Source organism: Cajanus cajan, chromosome 2 (assembly GCF_000230855.2).
Source record: "Cajanus cajan strain Asha chromosome 2, NIPB_CcT2T_4, whole genome shotgun sequence".
NCBI classification, from domain to species: domain Eukaryota; kingdom Viridiplantae; phylum Streptophyta; class Magnoliopsida; order Fabales; family Fabaceae; genus Cajanus; species Cajanus cajan.
Window position 1 is genome coordinate 68,733,294 of NC_138518.1, and position 22,397 is coordinate 68,755,690.

At 30.9% G+C, this 22,397-nt stretch overlaps 2 protein-coding genes across 5 annotated transcripts; one reads left to right on the forward strand and one right to left on the reverse strand.

Moving 5' to 3' along the window:
- Window positions 1-4,213: 4,213 nt before the first annotated feature.
- Window positions 4,214-8,942, reverse strand: LOC109810709 (two-component response regulator ARR11). Of its 4 annotated transcripts, XM_083068840.1 has the most exons (7): window positions 8,727-8,862; window positions 7,837-7,921; window positions 7,140-7,217; window positions 6,782-6,934; window positions 6,280-6,663; window positions 6,050-6,126; window positions 4,214-5,493 (listed from the first exon to the last, which is right to left on the reverse strand). In XM_083068840.1, exons 4-7 carry the CDS (start codon window positions 6,846-6,848, stop codon window positions 4,498-4,500), a joined length of 1,524 nt encoding a protein of 507 aa, XP_082924966.1. In that variant the 5' UTR covers window positions 6,849-6,934; window positions 7,140-7,217; window positions 7,837-7,921; window positions 8,727-8,862; the 3' UTR covers window positions 4,214-4,497. The 4 variants fall into 4 exon arrangements, with proteins under 4 accessions (XP_082924966.1, XP_082924967.1, XP_029129680.1 ...); XM_083068841.1 differs by lacking the exon at window positions 7,140-7,217; XM_029273847.2 differs by lacking the exon at window positions 7,837-7,921 and having other exon boundaries at window positions 8,727-8,855.
- Window positions 8,943-15,325: 6,383 nt separating this feature from the next.
- On the forward strand, window positions 15,326-17,278 carry LOC145955154 (protein FAR1-RELATED SEQUENCE 5-like). The gene has a single exon (XM_083069863.1). It carries the CDS (start codon window positions 15,326-15,328, stop codon window positions 17,276-17,278), a length of 1,953 nt encoding a protein of 650 aa, XP_082925989.1.
- Window positions 17,279-22,397: the final 5,119 nt, after the last annotated feature.

Sequence of the window (22,397 nt, forward strand, 5' to 3'; positions counted from 1 at the left end):
AATTTTACAAATTGGGCCTTAAATGGGTCAGATCGGTCTATATACCCATGCCTACTTATCGGCTTTCAACTTGAGCTAGTATTTGTCAACAGTGTCAAATAATTCTTGGAGATCAAAAAAATGTTGAGCTACACTCACTAACTTCACAACCATATCATCTACACAGGCTTCTACATTTCTACCCAACTGGTTCACCAAAACTTTATCTATCAGTCTTTGGTAGGTGGCCTCGACATTCTTTAGCCCAAAAGGCATGACCTTGTAACAATAGTTAGCTTGGTTTGTAATGAACGCCATTTTGTCCTCATTAGTCAAATGCATTCGGATTTGGTTATATCTCAAATACGCATCCATAAAGCTTAGCAGTTCATACCTTAACACATCGTCTACCAAGTAATCTATATTGGGTAAGGGCTACGAATCTTTTGGGCTACAAATCTTTCAGGCAGACCTTATTCAAATCTGTGAAATCTGTGCACATCCTCCACTTCCCGCTACTTTTATTTACCATCTCCACATTCCTCAACCATGTTAGTTAATGGATCTCACAAATATGACTGACTACCATTAGTTTTGTTGTTTCTTCTGATATGGATTTCCTCTTTTCCTCTCCAAACTTTCTTCTTTTTTGGATTATCGCTTTTGCTTTTGGGTCTAAAGCAAGCTTGTGACACAAAAAATCAGGATCTATGCCCGACATGTCATTAGCACTCCATGCGAAGGTTGACACATTTTTATTTAACAAGTTAACTAACTTCTCGTCAGCTACTAAAGTCAAAGATACTCCAATCTTGACGTTCTTTCCCTCAACCATATGCTTACCTCCTTAACCTCTTTAGCAGGGGATGGTTGACTATCAAAATGATTCACCCTCGGATCCAACTCTATGGATTGAACTTCTCTCTCCATAGATGTTGCATATAGGTGTCTCCTTGCTTTTAAACTATCTTCATAACATTTTTGCACAACCTCCTGATCTATCCTAAGAATCCCAATGTCGCCATTTGGCAATGGGTACTTCACCTTCAAGTGTGAAGTCGACACTACTGCTCCTAGCTTATTCAACATGGGTTGTCCTATCAATATACTATAAGACGATTGGGCATTCACTACTAAGTATCCACCCTTAAATCTAGTGTTGTTTAAGACGATTCGGCTAGCAAATATGTTTGCATGTACTTGAATATCTAGTGTTGTTCCTAGTTAATATATTAGCTTCGGCAACCAACTTATATTCCCCAACTAATACAAAAAATTAAACTTTTGATTAATCAATCTTAAGCAATTATTATGGCTTTAAATTTGGTTTTATTCCATGTTTATTGTGCTTTGTATTTGCATTCTAACTGAGTTTGTATATCTTAATTTCATTAGGATCGATTTAATGTAAATTTTGGTTAATTTTCAAATTTTAATATATTTTAATCTTTTCTCTTTGTTCAAGATAAAACTTGGTTTCCAAATATCTGATAGGTGATCTTTGTATTTATAGAAAGATTAAGAAAAGTCAATTTTTCTCATGCAATTGAAGTGATCCTTGATTTGACTTGAACTTCAAGAAAATTTGAACTTGAAGTTGGAATCATTGTTTTGTCCTTATATTATTTTGAGCATATCTTCAATGAGAGAGGTTGAATTAACATAAGACCAATGTCAAAAATTTTATGGAAATCCAAAAGTCAATTTGAGTATCTAAAGGGTTGAATTAATCAAGAACAATGCAAATGTGTTTTTACTCTACATCTCAGCTATTTTTGCAAAAATAATGTGTAAATGGGCTAATTCACATCTAGTGGACCCATATTTTGGCCTTCACGGTTTTAGTTAGGCATAGGGATACTTTATTTAAATAGTATCATTTTTGGGACAACTATTTCTAAGTAACTACTGTAAGACACCTGTTATAGGATAAGAAAACGAAATAAATCAAACTTTATATATATACTTTAATTAAAAAATCATTTGCTCGTGCTGACTTGATTAGTTGCAAGTCAAACCTCCTAAATGGAATGGCACAGGTCAAGTTCTTTTTGATTTTTAAAATTTTGAAATTTGAAGTCCATTCCACTTTTATGTGCCTTCCAATGTAATTATGGGATCAAAATCATCTATCTCACACTATGTGTGTCACTTTCTATCCAATCAATAAAATGTCGTCATGTCAATTAAAAAATAAGTCTCACTTGTACGTGGTTCTTTCCACTCATAATTCCAATGTCGTATTTTTGTTTTGCCCTTTTCTCTTTTCTTCAACTCTCTTTCTGGACCAGGAACCGTTAGTGATGCAACAGATGCACCTGAAAGGACTAGAAGGTGAAGAAAACAATAAGGTAAGTGGGTTGCGATAGTGTGAGAACCATTTGTTGGTGTGAGTATGTTGATATCTCATAACGAACGCTACTAAGAGAGAGATGTAGAATTGGAAGAATCAGGAATTGGGCATTGCTCTACCATTGGAAATGGAAATCCATGATGGACCATGTCTCTTGATAAATAAAAAAATTGTTTAATAGTTCTTGGTTTGAATCAATAATTTCAAACAGATTACACCATTTAGCTGGGACAATGCACTGGTACCTAGTGGAGGAGATTTGGAGAGAGAGAGAGGCCAGTGGAGAAAGGAGGAGGACCAAAAGAAAGATAAAAAATTAGAATTATGGGGGAAAACAATCATATATGTGTCAGGTTTATTTTTAATTGACATGGCAACATTTTATTGGTGAGACAAGAAGTGACATAAATGATTTTGATTCGTAATTATGATATATTATCATATCGTATATCATAATTATAGTTATAGAGAGGATTTGAACGCATATACTCTTAATTTAGATGAATTATCATTACACCATTGTATATATTTGTTAAACCGGTGAAATAAGTAATTTTAACAAGTATAATATATATATATATATATATATATATATATATATATATATATATATATATATATAACAAATTAATTTTTTCTTTGGTGTTAATTATAAACAATAATAATTAATTTTTAAAATTACTTCAGGTTATTTTTTATATTATTTATTTATTGTTAGTTCTATTTTCTATAGAACCGTTAGAGTTAACCTAGTGATAAGGGAAAAGGGTTGGATAGAAGCAAAATAACTTAAATTGAATCCTTACCCATTAATTTTTTGAATGGATAAAAAAATTATTTCCTATACATTTATAACTAATATTAAATATAATAATTTAAAGTAAATGATATATTTAAAATAAAAATTGAATTTATGGTATAACAAATTTAAAGTGACCATATTAATTATTTTCTTCACTATTTATAGGATGTGTGGTTATTGTGTACTAATGGTGGACTAGATGTAATGAACAAACAAATTTAGTGACTTATAAATTAGTCACACTGTAGAATTTCAAACTGGTCTTTTTGATTTTAGTTACATCCCATATAGAATTGGACAATATATTATCAATAATGAGTTAAAATTGTATTTTAAAAAAAAAGAGAGAATAATAAACGTATGAATCTTATAAACTCAGGGAGCGAGGACCAACTTTATTAAAATCGAAGCTTATTTAGTCAACCCCAATGTGGGCCTCAATGTTTCTCGGCCAGGTAGATCTCATAACCAGGACAAATTATTTCATGGTCCAAATCACATAATTTGGATCAACTTCCACGTAGCATATAACCACATTTTTTTATCACATGTAATCTTATTTTTAATTTATAAGAAAAATTTAATAACTTATTGCATAAAAATTGATCACACGCATGGTCTAAGACCGTATAATAATTTCTCTCACGAATCCCAGAAAAAGGAAGGAGCTCCTCTGATCGTGGGAAAGTCATTTGATTGCTATCACCAGGGCTTTCAATTGCATGATCCAATTTCCTATTAGGAATTAGGAAATTAGGCATTGAACTACGAATTATTCATTAGAGTATAAGAGAAAAACCATCAGTTAAGCTATATTGAAGAAAAATAGTAAATTCCTATATGTCCTAAACATTTTAAAGTTAGTAAAAGAAAACTCAGTTGATAAACGAGATTCATGCAATACCACGTTCATTAACATACCTATACCAGTTTAGCAATGCATTATGCATGTCCACTTAAAATGTAAATTCAAATGGAGCTTTTGTCGTCCTATTTTCTTTTAAGAAAATTACGTCTAGGATTCAACAAGCATTGTCATAGGAACGTGTATAGATTATCTTTGCATTGTGGGCTTACAATCACATGAAAATGCTTACCTAAATATTCAGTTATTAATATCAGAAAAGGAAGCAAGCTTATTAATAAGCTTAATGTTTGTCATCACACATCACCCACTTTTATCTGTGCTTCAATATCAAAATCATTTCTGATTGAAGAAAAGAATACCACAGCCCCTTTAAAGTTGATATTCTTGGAAAGGAAAAAGAAAAAAGAAAAAAGTCAAGTAGTAACAATAAATCGTGCTTTAGTGCATTTTGTTGGATTTTTGTTGAAGATGTAGAAAAGGGCGGGGCAGGATCAATCATGCTATGAATAGACTTTGATCTAGCGATGAATAATCTGCTGAATCATAAAAGTGGCTAGGGACTTCAGCAATAAGCCTTGGATCATAATACTCCGACATATCTATATTCTGCAGGCCAAAATTCATATTGTAGCATTCACCATGTAGCAAAAAGAAATTCAAGTCCTCCTCCAAAGGTGCAAAAGCTGCCTCACCACTCAATAATAGGTTCCTTCGGTAAAAATCTAGATCAGAAATGCAATCTAGATTGAACCCCCGAGTCTTCAAGCCCATATTTGAGGTGAAAATGGGCTCTGAAGAATGATCATTCACCACAAGGTTTTTGGACTGACTAGGAAAGGCTTCAACTGCAGATCCTTTTGAACTCACAGGACTAACATAATCATTCTTGTAACCGATATACAAAGGTTTGGTTTCTAAGCTGGCAACAACCTCTTCATCTGTTATAGGGGGATTGGAATTAATTGAGGCAATTGATTGTGATTGATCAACCTGAATGTGATGTTGTGTGCCATGTAATGGTAACTGGCTGAAGCTATCTTCTATTTGAACAAGTGTCTTCTGTTCTTCTTTGAGTGCCCCTTTTGGAAACTCACTCCAAGAGTACTGTGTTGGTAGGGTGCAATCAAAGACTGCATGGTTTGCTTCTGATGATTCTACAGGTGCAAAAGGTTGATTAAGGCTCATCTGTGAAGCTTTTTGTATCTTTGGGTCAGGAATGTCACTAGTGGAAGCTCTTCTTTTTTCTGTTGTAGGCTCTGACACAATTCCCTTGAGATCACCTTCATGACTTGTAGTATCCATCTGAAGTAGTAAACTTCCATCTGAATAACTTAAGTTGTCAATGGCAACATCATTTTCTTGCTTGTTTGCAATGTTTAGAAAACTAAAACTCCCTGGATCTTTTAAAGGTGAATCTGAATGCTTTATTCCGCTTGAGGAAGATTTCTGATCATTTTCCTTTTGCAACCTACTTAAGTAGAGCCTGTATTTCTGCAAGACAATTTTTTTTCTCATCAAGGAACCCCATGAATTTCAAATTTAATTAAAACTTAAAGACCATTAAACAGTTCTTTCTCTCATAATTCTCTTTCTTCTGATTTAATTTTATAAGAGGATCAACATCTACGTTATGATATTTCTGAATCCAACAAGTGTATTCTGTTTGTTCTAATGGAGGGGAAGGGAAAACAAGGAAAATAAAATCTCCCAATCTTTATAGGGCCTACAAAGGTTGGAGGGGAGAAATTTTGCCCCCCTCCCCTCCAAACTTGTAAACCAAACATGAAAAATTTATCAAAAATCCATTACTAGTCCTTCCCTTTATTCTCCTCTGACCAAACAGTATCTTATGGTGAACCTTGGTTATGATTCTAGGTCTAACAGAAACAACATATCAGACATGATCACTAATACAAATACAATATGGAGAAGTAAGATATCTAGTTGTTTATTGAAATAAAAAAATATGACAGAAGTGTCTTACTAGACAGTCTCTCTATAGTTAACAAAGTATCACCTAAGCATTGCATATGAGCAAGTGATATACCTGCAAGTGGCTGGCAACATTTTCTCTAGTCAGCCATGGAACATTCATCAAATCTAGAATTTTCTTGGGACCAACTTCTGCCAAACAAAAACTATGTTATATTATTTTACATAAATGACAAGAAGATTCATGTAATATTAACAAAAGAATATACTCAGCAATTAAAATTTTGTTCATTGAAGTCACAATTCAAAATTATACTTAATAGGGAAGGTTGATCGGAAACTTACTATCAAATCCAATTTGATTGACTGCTTTGACAAACTTCTGATGAAGATCCACAGACCAAACTACTCTAGCCTTCTTTGTGGGGGAATGATCTCCAAATTCTTTGTCATCATGCTTGTTATCTGCATCTTTCCTTTTCTTCATTGAGGTAATTTCTTCTACAGCAAACAGGTTACCCTCATCATGATCTGGTCCATTTCTCATTAAGTGAATGCCCTCAAAACCCTCAAGACTTTCAAAATCTCTTGCCTCGTGCATCCTTTTTCTGAAGACGTGTTGCCAAATGTTTCGCAATTCTTTCATCCTTATAGGCTTAAGGAGATAATCACATGCTCCATGTTGGACTCCTTTCATCACCCTGCTTGTTTCTCCATCAACAGACATCACTGTACAACATTGCCAAGTGTGGCTTGTCAGAATGGACTTCGAGTCAATGTGCTCAAAAGATTACAGTGATATCATTTAAAGAAAAAGTTGAATATATTTCATTAAAAGAGAACTGACTAATGACAGGAAGATCCATCTCGAGTCCAACTTGCTCAAGAAGTTTGAAACCATCCATGTCAGGCATGTTCACATCGCTGATCACTATGTCATATGCATCTTTCCTTTCACGAAGTTTCTTTAGAGCCTCTATTGCTAAACAACATGTTGTCACTGAAGCATATGATAAAAATGAGTCAGAAGAATATAAGTATTTGTCATCATAACATGAGGATATGTAAAATATGCTTGCTTGCAAAATTTGCTTAAATGAATAGAATAACAAGAAATTAAAGAGAAGGAGAAAGAGGATTTCATTTTGGAAGTTACTAAATATGTCGACTGAATGAAAAACATGAAAGACCTTATTGTTACATACATGTAACCTCAATTTGTTGAGCTCAAGCTTTTGCACAGTCCAATCCGATCTAACTTCATGAACAACTTGAGTGCTTGACTGACATAATGCAAAGACCACTGTCTGTTATTAAAGCTCTCACTGATACCAGTGCCATTTAGACATACCCTCAGATGCTTCTAATTTCTAAATCACTTGCTCTTTGTGGTTTCACATCACTGGTTGGATTATATTTCAAGTAGCATGGGGTTTACATGTGAGTCATGTTGGCCATTTCACGACTACTAGTAAAATAGCTATAATACTTTATATAAATTTATAAAAACTCTCACTTTATAAGAAAATTTTATAAAATTGAATTAAATCCATAATCCGTTATTTTAAGATAATATTATAGCTTATTCTAATGAGAGTTGTTGGACTTATCAGGCCACCTTCTATTGATCTGTTATCAAACTACATACAAATTATTCGGTCATGTAAACTTCATGCTTAAGATGTTTATTATTTAGCGTGAGAAGGTGTACTGGAGATCTCAATATGTAAATGTTATAATCAGTTTCTATTGCTTAATTGTGGCTAGTAAAATGGCTACATATTGGTAACTTGGGTTCATTAATATATCATCTCACAAGATACACATAAAGGCATTAATTGAGAAGAAACCTTGTTCATGATTTCCCTTCTCTACCTAAGAAGGCTAAGAGTTGAAGCTCACCTCAACTTACCACGTGCAAATAATTGAACCTAAAGTGCAACGATGCGTAATAAACAAAAGTAAACATAAGGCTTAATTTCTCAACCTGCCATTTAAAGACAAGAAATTTCTCAAAAACCAAGTATAGACACATAAGTATCTGGCATTTCAAAACACCACAAAAAGTTTACACACCGTTTTGCTTGTTCAGATGCCACTATTTATGCACAACTACCCTCTCACTAACATTAATGCTGACACATGCTAAGGCATAATTACCGATGGATGTAACTATGTGAGTGAGGAGGCAGTAAATTTGAAACCACAGGAATCAAGTTCAACAAGGGCATTTCATTTTGCCCCTCTCTGCCTCTTGGTAAGGCAATTTGTTACTTAAAACTTTACTATGAACCATATGTTGGAAGCCTCATGGTAACAGAGAACACCCCCCCCCCCCCCCCCCCAAGTTTTAATACTTTTGATTATAACCCCCTTCAACTAACAAGCTTTATGATCAGAACTTCCCGTTTTATTCTTTATCAAAAATTAAATAAAAATATAAAAAAAACTTAGTACTTTGAGAAACACATACTTAAACTGACCAAAAATAAATAAGTTGTTAAAACGCATGCAATCAAACACCTTATATTCCATAAGAAGAAAAAAACTGTCACATTCGTCAAATACATGAAACCATCAGAATTCAGAACATAGCTAAAAATTTAAAAATAGATAAAAAGAAAAAATCAGAAACCCATTATAGAATATATATATAGAATACAGCAACAGTGATTGTATAGATTTCAAAGTCCTTTTGTTCAACAAAACATTACCATAACAGGAGTAGCAGAGTAGATGGAGAAACAAAAAGAGTAACAGAGATGATAAGTAAAACAAATAAAGGAACCAACCTTCATACAAGCACTTCTTGAGCATCTTTTCAAGGATCCTCAACCATGTTGGATCATCATCAACAACGAGAACTCGCAGACCAGCTGGAAAGGCATCGTGGCGTGGAGAAGAGAAGCAACCATTGTCCATGTTGTTTGAGTGAGAGAAGAGACTATGCTTATGAGTTCAACAAAAAAATGGGGTTGGCTTCTTTGGCTTTTAATTAAAATTTATGGTCTAGGGAATATAGATATATTTATATATATAAATTTTCATGCTCTGTGACAGAAAGCACTAACGAATATTAACGGTCCCAGTGGCGCACGTTAGTACGTGTCACCTTTTGGTTATGGTCCTCCCATTTCTGTGTCGAAGATAATACTATACTAGCTGGGAACAAGGATGTTATTGAGCATAACAAGGAGTAAACACAAATAAATGCATGGTGAGAATGAGATAAAATTTCATGAAAAGATGGCATTTTTTTTTTAATTATTAGAGGGTATAATTTAATTTTATTAAGTCCACTTATCACAGGATATGTTTAAATTAAGAATCGAATTTCTATTTATTGATAAAGAATCTAAATGCTAAATCACTTGTAATAACAATTTTTTATAAAATATGACAATTTTAAAGTACAAAGATATTAAAAATTGAAGAGGAAAAACAACCCTTGGTGTATATGTTTTTAATGACCACATGTATCTTTTACCATAAAAATTCTTACTTGAGTCAAATAGAATAGTTATGAACAGAAAAAAAATTTCCAATTTGTTTTTATGTTATTTTAAAGTGGTTTATAGTCTTTTTTTTTTAAGAACCATGAGTTTTGTTGTTGACAACTATATGACAAGTTGTCCCCTTTTATAGGCATGAGTCAAGCAATAGTTAGGTGAACCCTTATTGTTTGATATCTATAATACAAAACACTTGAAAGAGAACAAATAGTTTTGCTTCTAAATATATTAATATCTCCTCCTACTTAAATTCTGTTTTACTAAAAAATAAATACAAAGTACTTTTTTTATAGTATTTTTGGAACATCGATATTTATTGATTTAGGAGTCTTTCATTGTACAAGACTAACATAGCAAACTAATGCATTTTGAGAGAGGAAAAGGATAGCACTTTAGGTGTTTCAACCCATATTTCTTTAAACCCTTTCTCTAAATATATATTTATCCTTTGGCCACGTTGGTTCTTATAAGTTAACATTGTGATCTCATTTCTAGAAGTATTGCTGCTAATTTTTCTTCTACACTAAATCTCTAAGATTGATTAAAAAATAATGAAATTAGAAGAAAAATAACAGAAGAGAAATGAATAGACCAATATTTAGTTAAAACTGGAGAGGACTTATTAAGTTGAAACAACCACACACTTAATAATACTCTGGTGGTTTTGCCTTGTAATGTTCAGATTGAAAATAAACCAAAGTGATATGAGAAGATTCTTCAAATGAAAAAGTTATCCGAGGGGGGAAAAAAGACAGAGTAGTGCTTTTTAAAATGCAACAAAAGAAGTTCATTTTTGCAAATTGGTGTGGAAATAAAGTGTGTTTGCATTAGCGAATTTGATGTTCTGCAAACTGTATATATAAGGTCTATTTTAATTTAATTTTAGTAAGTATAAGTTTAGGGTTGATGAGTTTGAAGTGGAAGATCTACGGTTTATATTGGTAGTGCAAGTATCAAACTATTCTTTTTGAAAAAAGATGGGAATTTATGAGGAAAGGGGACAAGACAAGAAATATACATAAAGAGGACATCACCTCTATGTTGTCTGCTAAGTAGTATCTTTGTGAAAACTGAAAAGGATAATTAAGAAGATAAACCGTTTGTGGAAAGGCACGTGGAATGCATTGCAGAGACAAGAGAATATGGTAAGACAAGCCAAGACAATTCGAACACAAATTAACCTAATCACTTCATTTAACTTTCTTTTATTTGTTTTTATCAACACTTCTTATAGTTATTTAGGAAAGGTTTTCAAAATAACTTTCAAAATATACGTACAAGTTAGTTGTTTCCCCCCTCATAAACTACAAATTGAAGTCGATGAAAATAACTCATCATTGAAAAAAAAATTAAAATAACTAACATAAGGTGCAAGACAAGGTGTCATTTAATTTGTTAAAGTATTTAATAAGAAATTAAGATATTATAAGTTTTTTTTTTTTTTTTGCAGTACTATGACTGCATGAAAGATTTTTGGCTAAAAATCTATTTTGGTCCTTTATAATAATTATTTGTTTCAATTTAGTCCCACTTTTATTTTTTTGTCTCAATTTGGTCCTTAATAAATTAATTGATTTTAATGTCGGACTTCCGTCCAAATTATTTAAACGGAGTTAACTGTTGGTCACGATGCCACGTAGATGCATAGGTGGATGCCACGTGAATGCCAAATTTCTTGAAAACACCTTGAACCAGAACGACCCGTTCTGAAACCAGAACAAGTCGTTCTGGGTACACTCTTGGTGTGTTAATTTTGCATCTGAAACGGGTCACTCCAGATGCAAAATTAACACACTACCAGTACAGTAGAACGGGTCGTTTTGAAACCAGAACGGGCCGTTCTAGTTTCAGAACGGCCCGTTCCAGAACGCCAACTTGTTAAATGAGAACAATAGAATATTCTATATTAATTTTATTAAAAAATATAATAATTTTGAAAAATATTTTTTTATGGTAAAAATTTTAAAATTACTTATTTTTATAAAATATAATTCTTATAAATAGAGTGATAATTTTTCTTTTTTCTCTTTCTGTTTAAAGAAATATTTAAGTGTCACTTTATAATTTTTTACAACTTATTTAAAATTAGAGGAATAAAATAATAATAATTAATAGGATAAACATAATAAAATTATTAATTTATTTTCTTTTAGTGTCCTCTAAATTTTTACACTCATTTAAAACAAAAATATTTTATATATTAATTTGAATTAATTTAACGAAGTATCATATGATTTTTAAATTTTTAAAAAATTTTATAAATTTGATCTATACATGAAAAGCTTTTTAATTTAACAATTAAATTTTTAAAATTTTGATATAGAACATTAATTATTAAGTAGAATAAATCTATCAAGACTTACTCTTGAAGTAAGTAAATTTTTTCTTCATTAAAAATGAAGATAATTTTACCACAAAATAAAAAATAATTAAACAATAAAAAAAATATAAAAAAAAATATTAATGTATTTATTATATTAGATATAACAACATAACTAAAATATAATTAATAATATATATTTTATAAAATTATTAATATTTTATATATAAAAAAATAATGAAAAATTTTTTAGTAGGGGCAAGTGCTCCCACTATGATTAACTTAGATCCGTCCCTGCATATGATTGTGTGGTGAAATGTTAGTCTTGTGTATCCTCTTCCTTTACTTCAGGTTCTACCTCTTCAAGAAGAGGTTGTTGTTGTTGGGGTACATCGTTAATGACTTCAAGGAAAAATACCATGTCAGTTCATCCTTTACTGTATAATATCAATTTGGTAGTAAGTGGTTCAGTCCAGTTTGACTAACAATGAAATAAAATCTGCTACCATTGTCTTTAGTGATACACTGCATTGTCCTTAATGATACACTGTATAGTCCAACTGTTTAGCAATTGAAGTTATCAATTTCCATTGACAATATTACCAAATTCAATGTTTGAAATGTTTTGTACTCAAGGTCTTTTTCCTTCCACGATTCACAACTGTGAACTATAATCATTGACCGTTTGTGTGTAGCAGTTTGGAACCAGAACGACCCGTTCTGAAATCAGAACGTTTCACTCTTAGTGTGTTAATTTTGTACCTGGAACGAGTCGTTCCGGATGCAAAATTAACACACGAGTGCACCCAAAACGACCTGTTCTGGTTTCAGAACGAGTCGTTCTGGTTCCAGGTGTTTTCAAAAAATTAGGCATCCACGTGGTATCCACCTATGCATTTACGTGGCATCCACGTGGCCAACAGTTAACTCCGTTTAAATAATTTGGACAGAAGTCCGACATTGCAACCAATTAATTTATTAGGGACCAAATTGAGACAAAAAATAAAAGTGGGACTAAATTGAAACAAACAATTATTATAAGATACTAAAAAAACTATTTTAGCCAAGATTTTTGTACACAACAAAAATTAAACACAAAATTTTCTATTAAATAGATTGCTCTACAATATGTAAGTGCATAATATTTAATTATTATGTCAATCCATTAGACTAGAAATAAGAAAATATTAATAGAAAAATAATTTAATTCTTATAATTCAAGAATATATATATATATATATATATATATATATATATATATTCAAAAATTTATAAATTATAAAGAAATAAATAATTATGAGTGGCACTATTAAATAATGAGAAAAGGTGATTGAGCAAAAGTTAAAAGAACTAGGATTGCAGATAATTAATTTAGCTTTATGCCATGAAGATGTACAACGAATAGTATGTTATATAACACAAACGAAATTGTATATTTAAACAGATGTAATTACACAAACGAGCAAATTAATGAAGCATCCGCAACCCATTTAATTGAACAAATATTAATGCCCTTCTTAGCCAATGTGCTTACGACATGCTTCCAAATTCTCCTTGAGACTTTTTTTTTCTTCTGATATATGTTCGAAAAAACTAATCAAATAAAGTTACCCATTTATTTTAATAGCATTGAAGAAACATAATTAATAGGAGATAGAAAGAGAATAGAATAATTGAGACCCCTAATTAATTTCAGTAACTCAATGATTTCGGTCCAAAAACCTTAAAATATATCAGTGGGTGCATGAAAACCTTTTTTTTAGTGTCTGATGCTCAGTAACCCTCATAATTCAAAGCAACTTTACGTACTTAGAACTTTATTTTATGGTTTAATGGTGCAATTTTATACGACATATATATGCCTTAGCATCCTACATTTTCAGGTTTAGAAACCCATGATGTTGTCAACACGTAAATGATGGGCCTCAAAAAGAATGCATTCTAATTCTAACCAAGACAAAACACATGAAAATGCAGAGGGACAAAACATCAGTGTCATGTCAGGACACACTAATACCCTAAGTGAGTTGTTGTCTCCGCACCATTGGTGCGTGTTTTCTCCGTTTTCTTCATAAATAATAACCTTTTTAATGGAACCACGTAAATGTGACGAAATGAGGATTATAGCATACAAATAGTTTACTACGTGTGTTTGGTTTATCATTCCAAAAGAATTAACATCCATTCTTTTACTATACATTTTATGTAGAAGCAACTCTTTTATTTTATTGGATTATATATGGATAAGTATTTACATCGTATCTCATCACCAATGAGTGAAAAAATTTGAGGATTATATATGGATAAGAAAAATGAGGATTATACCACAGGAGAAGGAAGGACTCAAGTGTGGGTTCCAAATTAACTAACGAGAAGAGCTAAATTATCTTTTACAACCACCTTCATTTGTAAAATGAAAAGTAAGTGGGATCAAAATCTTCTGTCTCCAATCTCTGTCTCCAATTCCTGTCCCTTCAATCACAATCTGTTATCTCAACCACATCATTGCTTTTAATTTTAATTTTAATTTTTAAAAAGTAGAATCATCATTCCGTTACCTCAGCAACCACTACAACAACAATACATCAACGGTTTGCACACTTTCTCTCTCCACCTTCGTATTATTCATTTTTTAATATTATTTGTTTTAATCTCTTTCTTTTGGGAGTAAAAAATAAGAAATAAAAAAATATATATTATTGAGCAGGGTGAACGCATTTACGTAGTTAATAGTTAATAATAGTAGAGAAGAGAAAGTGTGTTTTTGTTTTAATCTCCTATCTTACGTTTTCTTTTTCTTTTTCTTTTTCCGTAACCGATTTGCTTATGTTTGTTTGTTTGTTTGTTTTTTATATTTTGATTCTCCTAACTTTTTACTTAATTTTTTGCATCTACCGGTTCAAAACTATTATTTTGTTAAATAGTTATATAATTTTTTTCAGATATATTTTATTTCTAAGAAAATATTTATTTTTATTTTGTAATTTCTGGAATATGATTCACATAAATATTATAAATAGAAAATTTATTTTTAGATATATTTTTTTAAAAAATTATTATATTTAAATATTTTGTTAAATACTTATATTTTTTTTTTCAAATATAACATTTTTTTGTTTATTCCTTTTTCACATAACGTTCCTTTCTATTATTGATTATTTTGCTTGTGCGTGCCCTCCATCATTAGTAGCCTGGTGCTAACTTTCAACCCTCATTTTCAAGCTCTTTGACAACACTTGTGCCTCCACTCATCACTCTTGTTGTTTTGTCTCTCTTTTGACGAACAGATATAAAAATACGTTAAAGACTTTATTGACAGGGTCTCACGTAAGTCATTCTCATGTTTATCATTACCTTTTGGTTTCTCCTACTCCTATTCTTTTTCTCGTTTCACATTACATAATTTGTGGTTTTCTTCTTGATTTAAGACTTATTTGATCTCTTTAAATATTTTGTTTGTTTCGTTTTGTTTGACTCTAATTTTGTTAGATTGTTACACAAGTTCATTCTTTATTTCACACGTATCTGATTCTTTGTCACTTGTTTAGAGCATTGTGTTATGGCTGAAGAAGAACATCAAGAAATGGACATTGATAATGTGGATGAAATTGAAGGAAAAAAAATTGATATGATACATGATACAATTCCTAGTCAATTTATACCAAAAGTTGGGATGGAGTTTGAGACTGAAGATGCAGCATATAATTTTTACAATGATTATGCTTATAGAGTGGGTTTCAGTGTGAGGATTAGCAAAGGGCATAAAGATAAATATGGGAAGATAGTCAATAGAGTATTTTTTTGTTCATGCGAAGGATATCGTGGGAAAGATAAGCAAGAAGATAATGTCAAAAATCCTCGACCACAATCAAGATTTGGTTGTTTGGCAAAGATGAAAGTTAATAGTCGTATAACAGGAAAGTATCGTGTAACTGAATTTATTGTCGAGCATGCACATGAGACTACAACTCCTAGTAAAAGTCATTTGCATAGATCTCAAAGGAAAATGATTATTCCTCAAGTAGTCGAGGTTCATTTAGCTGATGATTCTGGAATTACTCCAAAAGCAAGTTGTGAGTTAATGGCTAGGCGAGCTGGTGGTCATGAAAATCTTGGATTCATTCCTGAAGACTATAGAAATCATTTACGTTCCAAGAGAACAATGAAAATGAAGTCAGGAGATACAGGTGGTGTGTTAGAGTACTTGCAAAAAATGCAATTAGAAGATTCTAATTTCTTTTATGCAATACAAGTCGATGAGGATGACTTAATTACTAATATCTTTTGGGCTGATGTGAAGATGATGATTGATTATTCATATTTTGGTGACGTTGTTTGTTTTGATACTACTTATAGAAAAAATAAAGAAGGTCGTCCATTTGCAATGTTTGTTGGAGTCAATCATCATAAACTTATCATTATTTTTGGAGCAGCATTATTATATGATGAAACGACGGAAAGTTTTATTTGGTTGTTCATTACTTTTGCTAAAGCTATGTCAGAAAAGAAACCAAAGACTATTCTTACTGACCAAGATGCAGCAATGGCAAAGGCATTAGCTTTGGTATGGCCAGAAACATGCCACCGCCTCTGTATTTGGCATTTGTATCAAAATGCATTAAAGAAACTGAGTATAGTGTTTGGGAAGTTTCAAGACTTCAGTAAAGATTTTAATAAATGCATGTATGAATATGAAGATGAAGAAGAGTTTATAATAGCTTGGAACAATATGCTTGAGAAATATGATCTTAAAGACAATAGTTGGTTGAAACAGACTTTTGCTTTAAAGGAGAAATGGGCATTAGTTTATGGTCGAGAGAACTTTTGTGCAGACATGACTACCACACAACGAAATGAGAGTATGAATAATGTAATTAAAAAATATGTGAGTTATCAACACGATTTACTAAGATTTTTTCATCATTTTCAGAGAATGGTAGAGGATCGTCGATATGAGGAATCAAAGGCAAATTTTAAAGCAACCCAAAGAAGTTTAATTCTGTCATTTGATGTGGAAATTCTACGGCATGCGGCAACAATTTATACTCCTGCAATATTTAAGATGATCCAACACGAGGTATCAAGTGGTTATGACTGTAGTATGTATATTTCCTCTCAAAATGGGGAAGTTACTGAATATAAAGTTACCTCATATAAGAAGTTATTTCAACATATTGTCCATTATGACTCCTCTATTGGTTCAGTGAAGTGTAGTTGTAAAAGGTATGAGTTTGCAGGGATTTTATGCTCACATGCTCTCAAAGTTCTCTCTTCAAGAAATGTTATGAAAATTCTTGCTATGTATGTATTAAAGAGATGGACAAAACATGCAAAAATGGGAAATGGCATACCAGCTAACCATTCTATAATCCATGTGGACCCTAAAGCAAAAATAGGTATGCGTTATAAAGACATATGTAGGATGCAAGTTCAGTTAGCAACTAAAGGAGCGATAACTGAAGAAACATATAATATAGCTATTAGTTATTTGACCAAGGCCATGATGATATAGATGTTTGTCTTGAAGGTAGAGACAAGGAAGCTAGTACTAGTGATGGTTCACTTATAAATATTGAAAAAGGTTGGTGTAGTGGGAATAAGGATAATGTGAAAGGAATAAAGACCAAAAAAAGATTTCGAGGATCATCTACTAGGCCAAAAGGTATTCTTGAAAGAAGAAAAAAAAAAGAAAACTATGCAACAAGATGAACCTTCCATGAATAACTTAGATAATGAATTGCCTTCATCTCAATTTAGTCAGGTATTATCTAATTTATTTTACTTTTTGTTTTTCATGCTAATTTATAATCTATATGATAATTTGTAATTGTTATTAAAATTGTATTATTTAGTTTCCCACATATGTTGCCAACAATACATTCATGGAGTCAAGTAGTAACATGAGCATGACAGAGTTGTTACAGGTGATAAATTATAGTGCCTTCTATTTTTGTTAGTTTAATATTTCTTTTAAATTACGTTTGTAAAATGGGGTATATGTGTATGTACAGGCACAACTATCTAGCATTGAACATGGATCAGATGATGTTACAAATTCTCAAAGCAAAGGACAAAATGATATGTGAAGCAATTTGGTCATATAGAGTTTTTATAAACATCAAGATGTTTCAATGATTTTACTTTAAAATTTTGGATTTATGTATTTTTCAAACTTTGCAAATACACTATTGCAATTTAGATATTTTTCTTAGCCTTGTATTGTAAAAATAAAATTTCTCACTTTATTAGATAATCTTATTATGATCAAACAAGAAATTCATTTGATGTTATTGTTGCAAAATAAAAATTATAGCAAAAAAATAACCTTTGATCTTTTTATTATTAATGAATTTATAATACATCAATACAATTTTACTAGCTCATATTTGACGTTTACAATTGAATAGTTTGCAATCTTTACATATCAAAAGTCAAAATGTATTTTAGTCTTCAACAATCACATATAGTTGAAATTCAGAATCTAATGCATTCACTGATAATCAATAATAGAAAGGAACGTTATGTGAAAAAGGAATAAACAAAAAAATGTTATATTTGAAAAAAAAATATATAAGTATTTAACAAAATATTTAAATATAATATTTTTTAAAGAAAATATATCTAAAAATAATTTTTCTATTTATAATATTTATGTGAATCATATTCCAGAAATTACAAAATAAAAATAAATATTTTCATAGAAATAAAATATATCTGAAAAAAATTATATAACTATTTAACAAAATAATAGTTTTGAACCGGTAGATGCAAAAAATTAAGTAAAAAGTTAAGAGAATCAAAATATAAAAAAAAAAAAAACACAGACAAACATAAGCGAATCGGTTACGGAAAAAGAAAAAAAAAACGTAAGATAGGAGATTAAAACAAAAACACACTTTCTCTTCTCTATTATTATTAACTATGTAAATGCGTTCACCCTGCTCAATAATATATATTTTTATTTCTTATTTCTTATTTTTTACCCCCAAAGGAAAGAGATTAAAACAAATAATATTAAAAAAATGAATAGTACGAAGGTGGAGAGAGAGAAAGTGTGCAAACGGGTGATGTATTGTTGTTGTAGTGGTAACGGAATGATGGTTCTATTTTTTAAAAATTAAAATTAAAATTAAAAGCAATGATGTGGTTGAGATGACAGATTGTAATTGGAGGAACAGGAATTGGAGACAGAAGATTTTGATTCAAGTAAGTGTTATGGTGGAAACTTAATCACCAGAATGAAAAATAAAGGTGACCACTTTGATTGCAAATGATAGACAAAGTTTGGTAAATAAAAAATAAAGGGTTGAAATAGGAAGAAGTCACCAAGGATAATTACTAAACGTTATAATGGAGGTTGCACTAAAACAAACCAAAATGAAAATCAATAGGTATCCAATAATCCCATCATTGCGTCATAATCAATGGACCCATTATGTGCTCCATCATGACATATGATGATCCAATCAACGTAAATTATATAACCCACATTACATATATTATATAGCTACTAAAAAAATTGAAAAGGAAAAAAACGAAAGAAGCAGTGTTACAACTTACAACTGTTGCGTAGCAATTTAGGGATGCTAATCACGTTCATTGATGAAAGCCACAATCCCTCTACCAATATAACATTTGAAGGTTGTGATAGCTCCATTTGCATCGCATAAGAGGCTTAAAAGGTGGCATCTTCTTTAAACCTCTTTTAAACAATGGTTTAATTTAACCAAATACCACTTAAGTTCCGTGACCAACAGAAGCAAGAGCAATGCGCACTTCTTTTCCCATTTATTCCCTTTCATTTTCTCAGTATAATAAATTTAAAAAGTTTAAAGAGATGAAGACTTGTCACATTTTGAGACCAAGGTATACTATATATGCTTTACAGTTTAATTTAGAAGAGATTAGAGTGTTTGATAAGGGTATCATCTTAGTTTTCGGTTGATCGAGTCGATCGAGTCACTTTGTCAAGTCTTTGTACTCTAACACTTAAAATGTGTACCTTCCAAGTCTTTGGTCAACCAAGTCACTTTTGCTCAAGTCTCTTTGTATCTTAACGTCTGAGGTTAAGAAGTTGTTCTCTTTGATAAATTGTGAGTTGTGAAGTTTAGGTGTACATGTGTTTGGTCGGCTCGGTTGGGACCAACCATATTAAGCTAAAGAAGATGAGATAAAATCAATGGTATTGTGATTTATGAGATTATCTTTGATAGAAATAATAATGCAAAAATTAAAATTAAAGATATATAATTTTTGGTTGATCGTCCATCGTGCATAGAAATTAAACCGTAAAGTTTATACAAAAAGTTTAGCAATAAAAATCTAGTAAAATTTTCAATCTTATCATATTAGCTAACTCCCATTCACTCATTCTTTTCTTTTAGTCCTGAAAAAAAAAGTTAGTTTTGGAGGTTTCACTTTGAGGTTTGGGGTTAAAGGCATACTTTTGTTGAGTGGGATGGAGTACGGAAGGGGTTTGAGTAAAAAAGGGAAAAGGAAAAGAAGTGTAGTAAGCAAAAATTGAATGACCCTAAAAAGGAAATTCCCACTAAGAAATTCTTTATGATAAGGAGAGAATTATTTTACATAAAGAGAGGGTGGTGAGGCTGCGAATGATTGGCAACTCACAAAACAGAAAGTGGATCAACTCCATGCAACTTCTGCTAAGTGGGATAGCTTTTTATTAGTTTAATGCAAAAGTTTAGAAAATGGTTTTGCCTTATTCTCCTCCTATATATGATGCTTCTTCAGTTGCTCTTTACCTGTATATTCTTTTTCTTCAATTTGCAATTTATTTTATTTACTTCTTTTCATTTTGAAAATTTACACTGTTCTTCCTCTAACTGAGAGAATATGCTGAATAATGCAATGAGCGAGTTGAATTGGGAGAATATGCTTACTCCTAATCATTTGAGCCACTTGCTTTCTCATTTTTGTGTTATGCCATAGCATAGCATATAGTTAAATACAGTGTGGTGTGGTTGTGTCATGTGTGTTTAACTGCTTATATGTATACACTGACAGATTAAATTTTTTTTATACTGATAACTAATCATATTAAAATCATATCTTTTAATAGTATCATGCTATTTTCTTATTTAATTAAATAAGAATAAAATAAAATAATTTAAAAGATATGATTAATTGTCAGTGTAAAAATTTTTACACTAATCGTGTATAAGTGGACAACGGATGTCAAAGCCCAAGATGTACATCACTAATATTGGGCCTTTGTTGACAAGTGTAGGCCTGTTAAACAGAATTTTCCTTTGGGCTAGCTCTATTGGCTAGCAGCAATTCAAACAATTAACTAATTAGAAATGTTTAATGAAAATCAAATGACTAATATTTTATCTTGATAAACTCAACTTGAAATATGTATCCCAGATATAAATCATTCAATTTACATTCAACAATTCCAATTCATGAATGTGTGAATGTATGAACGCAAGAAATCAATTTTCCTCGCGGTGGACGGAAGATATTAAGCGAAAGATTATAAATATGTTTTAATTAAATTTTTCATAAGTGTTTTTAATAGAAAAAAATAAAATAATTTTTTTAAAAGATAAATTAACTTATACATAAATTATTTTATAAAAATTCTCTTATATTGGTTTTTTCAACAAAAAAAAATAATAATAATCATTTTATAAGTTAATTTACTTCAAAAATTATTTTATTTTTTTCTTTCTGATTTTTTTCTTCTAAAAGTGTTAATACAGAAGTTTAATAAAATTTTATTTTTGTTTTTGTTTTTTTAGATATTTCTCTAGCTTACTTTCTTGTTTTGTCCTTTTTGTTTTCTTTTTCTCTTTTACTGATAAGAAAATAAAAGACATAAATGACCAAAAAATATCAAATAAAATATTTCTGAACCTCCGGTGGGAAAGGCATCTTTGATAGATTTTTTGAGAGAACAAAATGTGAACATCAAACAGATTTTTATATATTTGATTCAGTTTATTAATTGTTTACGTTTACTGACTCAAAAAAAAAAAACTTAAAAGAGGTTATTTCCTTAAAAAAGTAATTTCCAAACTAGTGACAAGTTACATATTCATTGGAGGAAAATAACCTCAACTGTGTTAATTAGTACATTTTAGATGTTACATATGTTCAGTTCACTGCATCAATACTTAAAAAAAAATAATTAAAAAAAGTTATGTTGGCATAACAATAAAATCTCAATGAAAGTTATCTTTTAACACTTGAAGATAAATTTGACAATTGAGTAAAATTATACACACCAACAATACACGTGTAAGGTTGAAGACATGGGCATAGTTAGGGATGGCAAAAATACTCGTACCCGCAGGTATTTGTGAGTAAAATTCGTTACAGATAATAAATGGATAGACTAATTGAGTACTTAATGGGGACGAATAATTTTTTACCCATTTATAAATGGGGCGGGGGCGGGTATGATGATATCTATACCCGCGGATACTCGTTTAATAATATTTTTTAAATATCTTAATTATCCTTGTACCACATAACCCTAAAACTATACTCTCTCATCTTATTTTCTTACAAAAGTGAGGTTGGTGAGGTTACTAACATATGTTAAGCATGTTATAGAATTATGTTGGATGTAATTTGATTAATTTTCTAGCTTTGATTGAACCAAT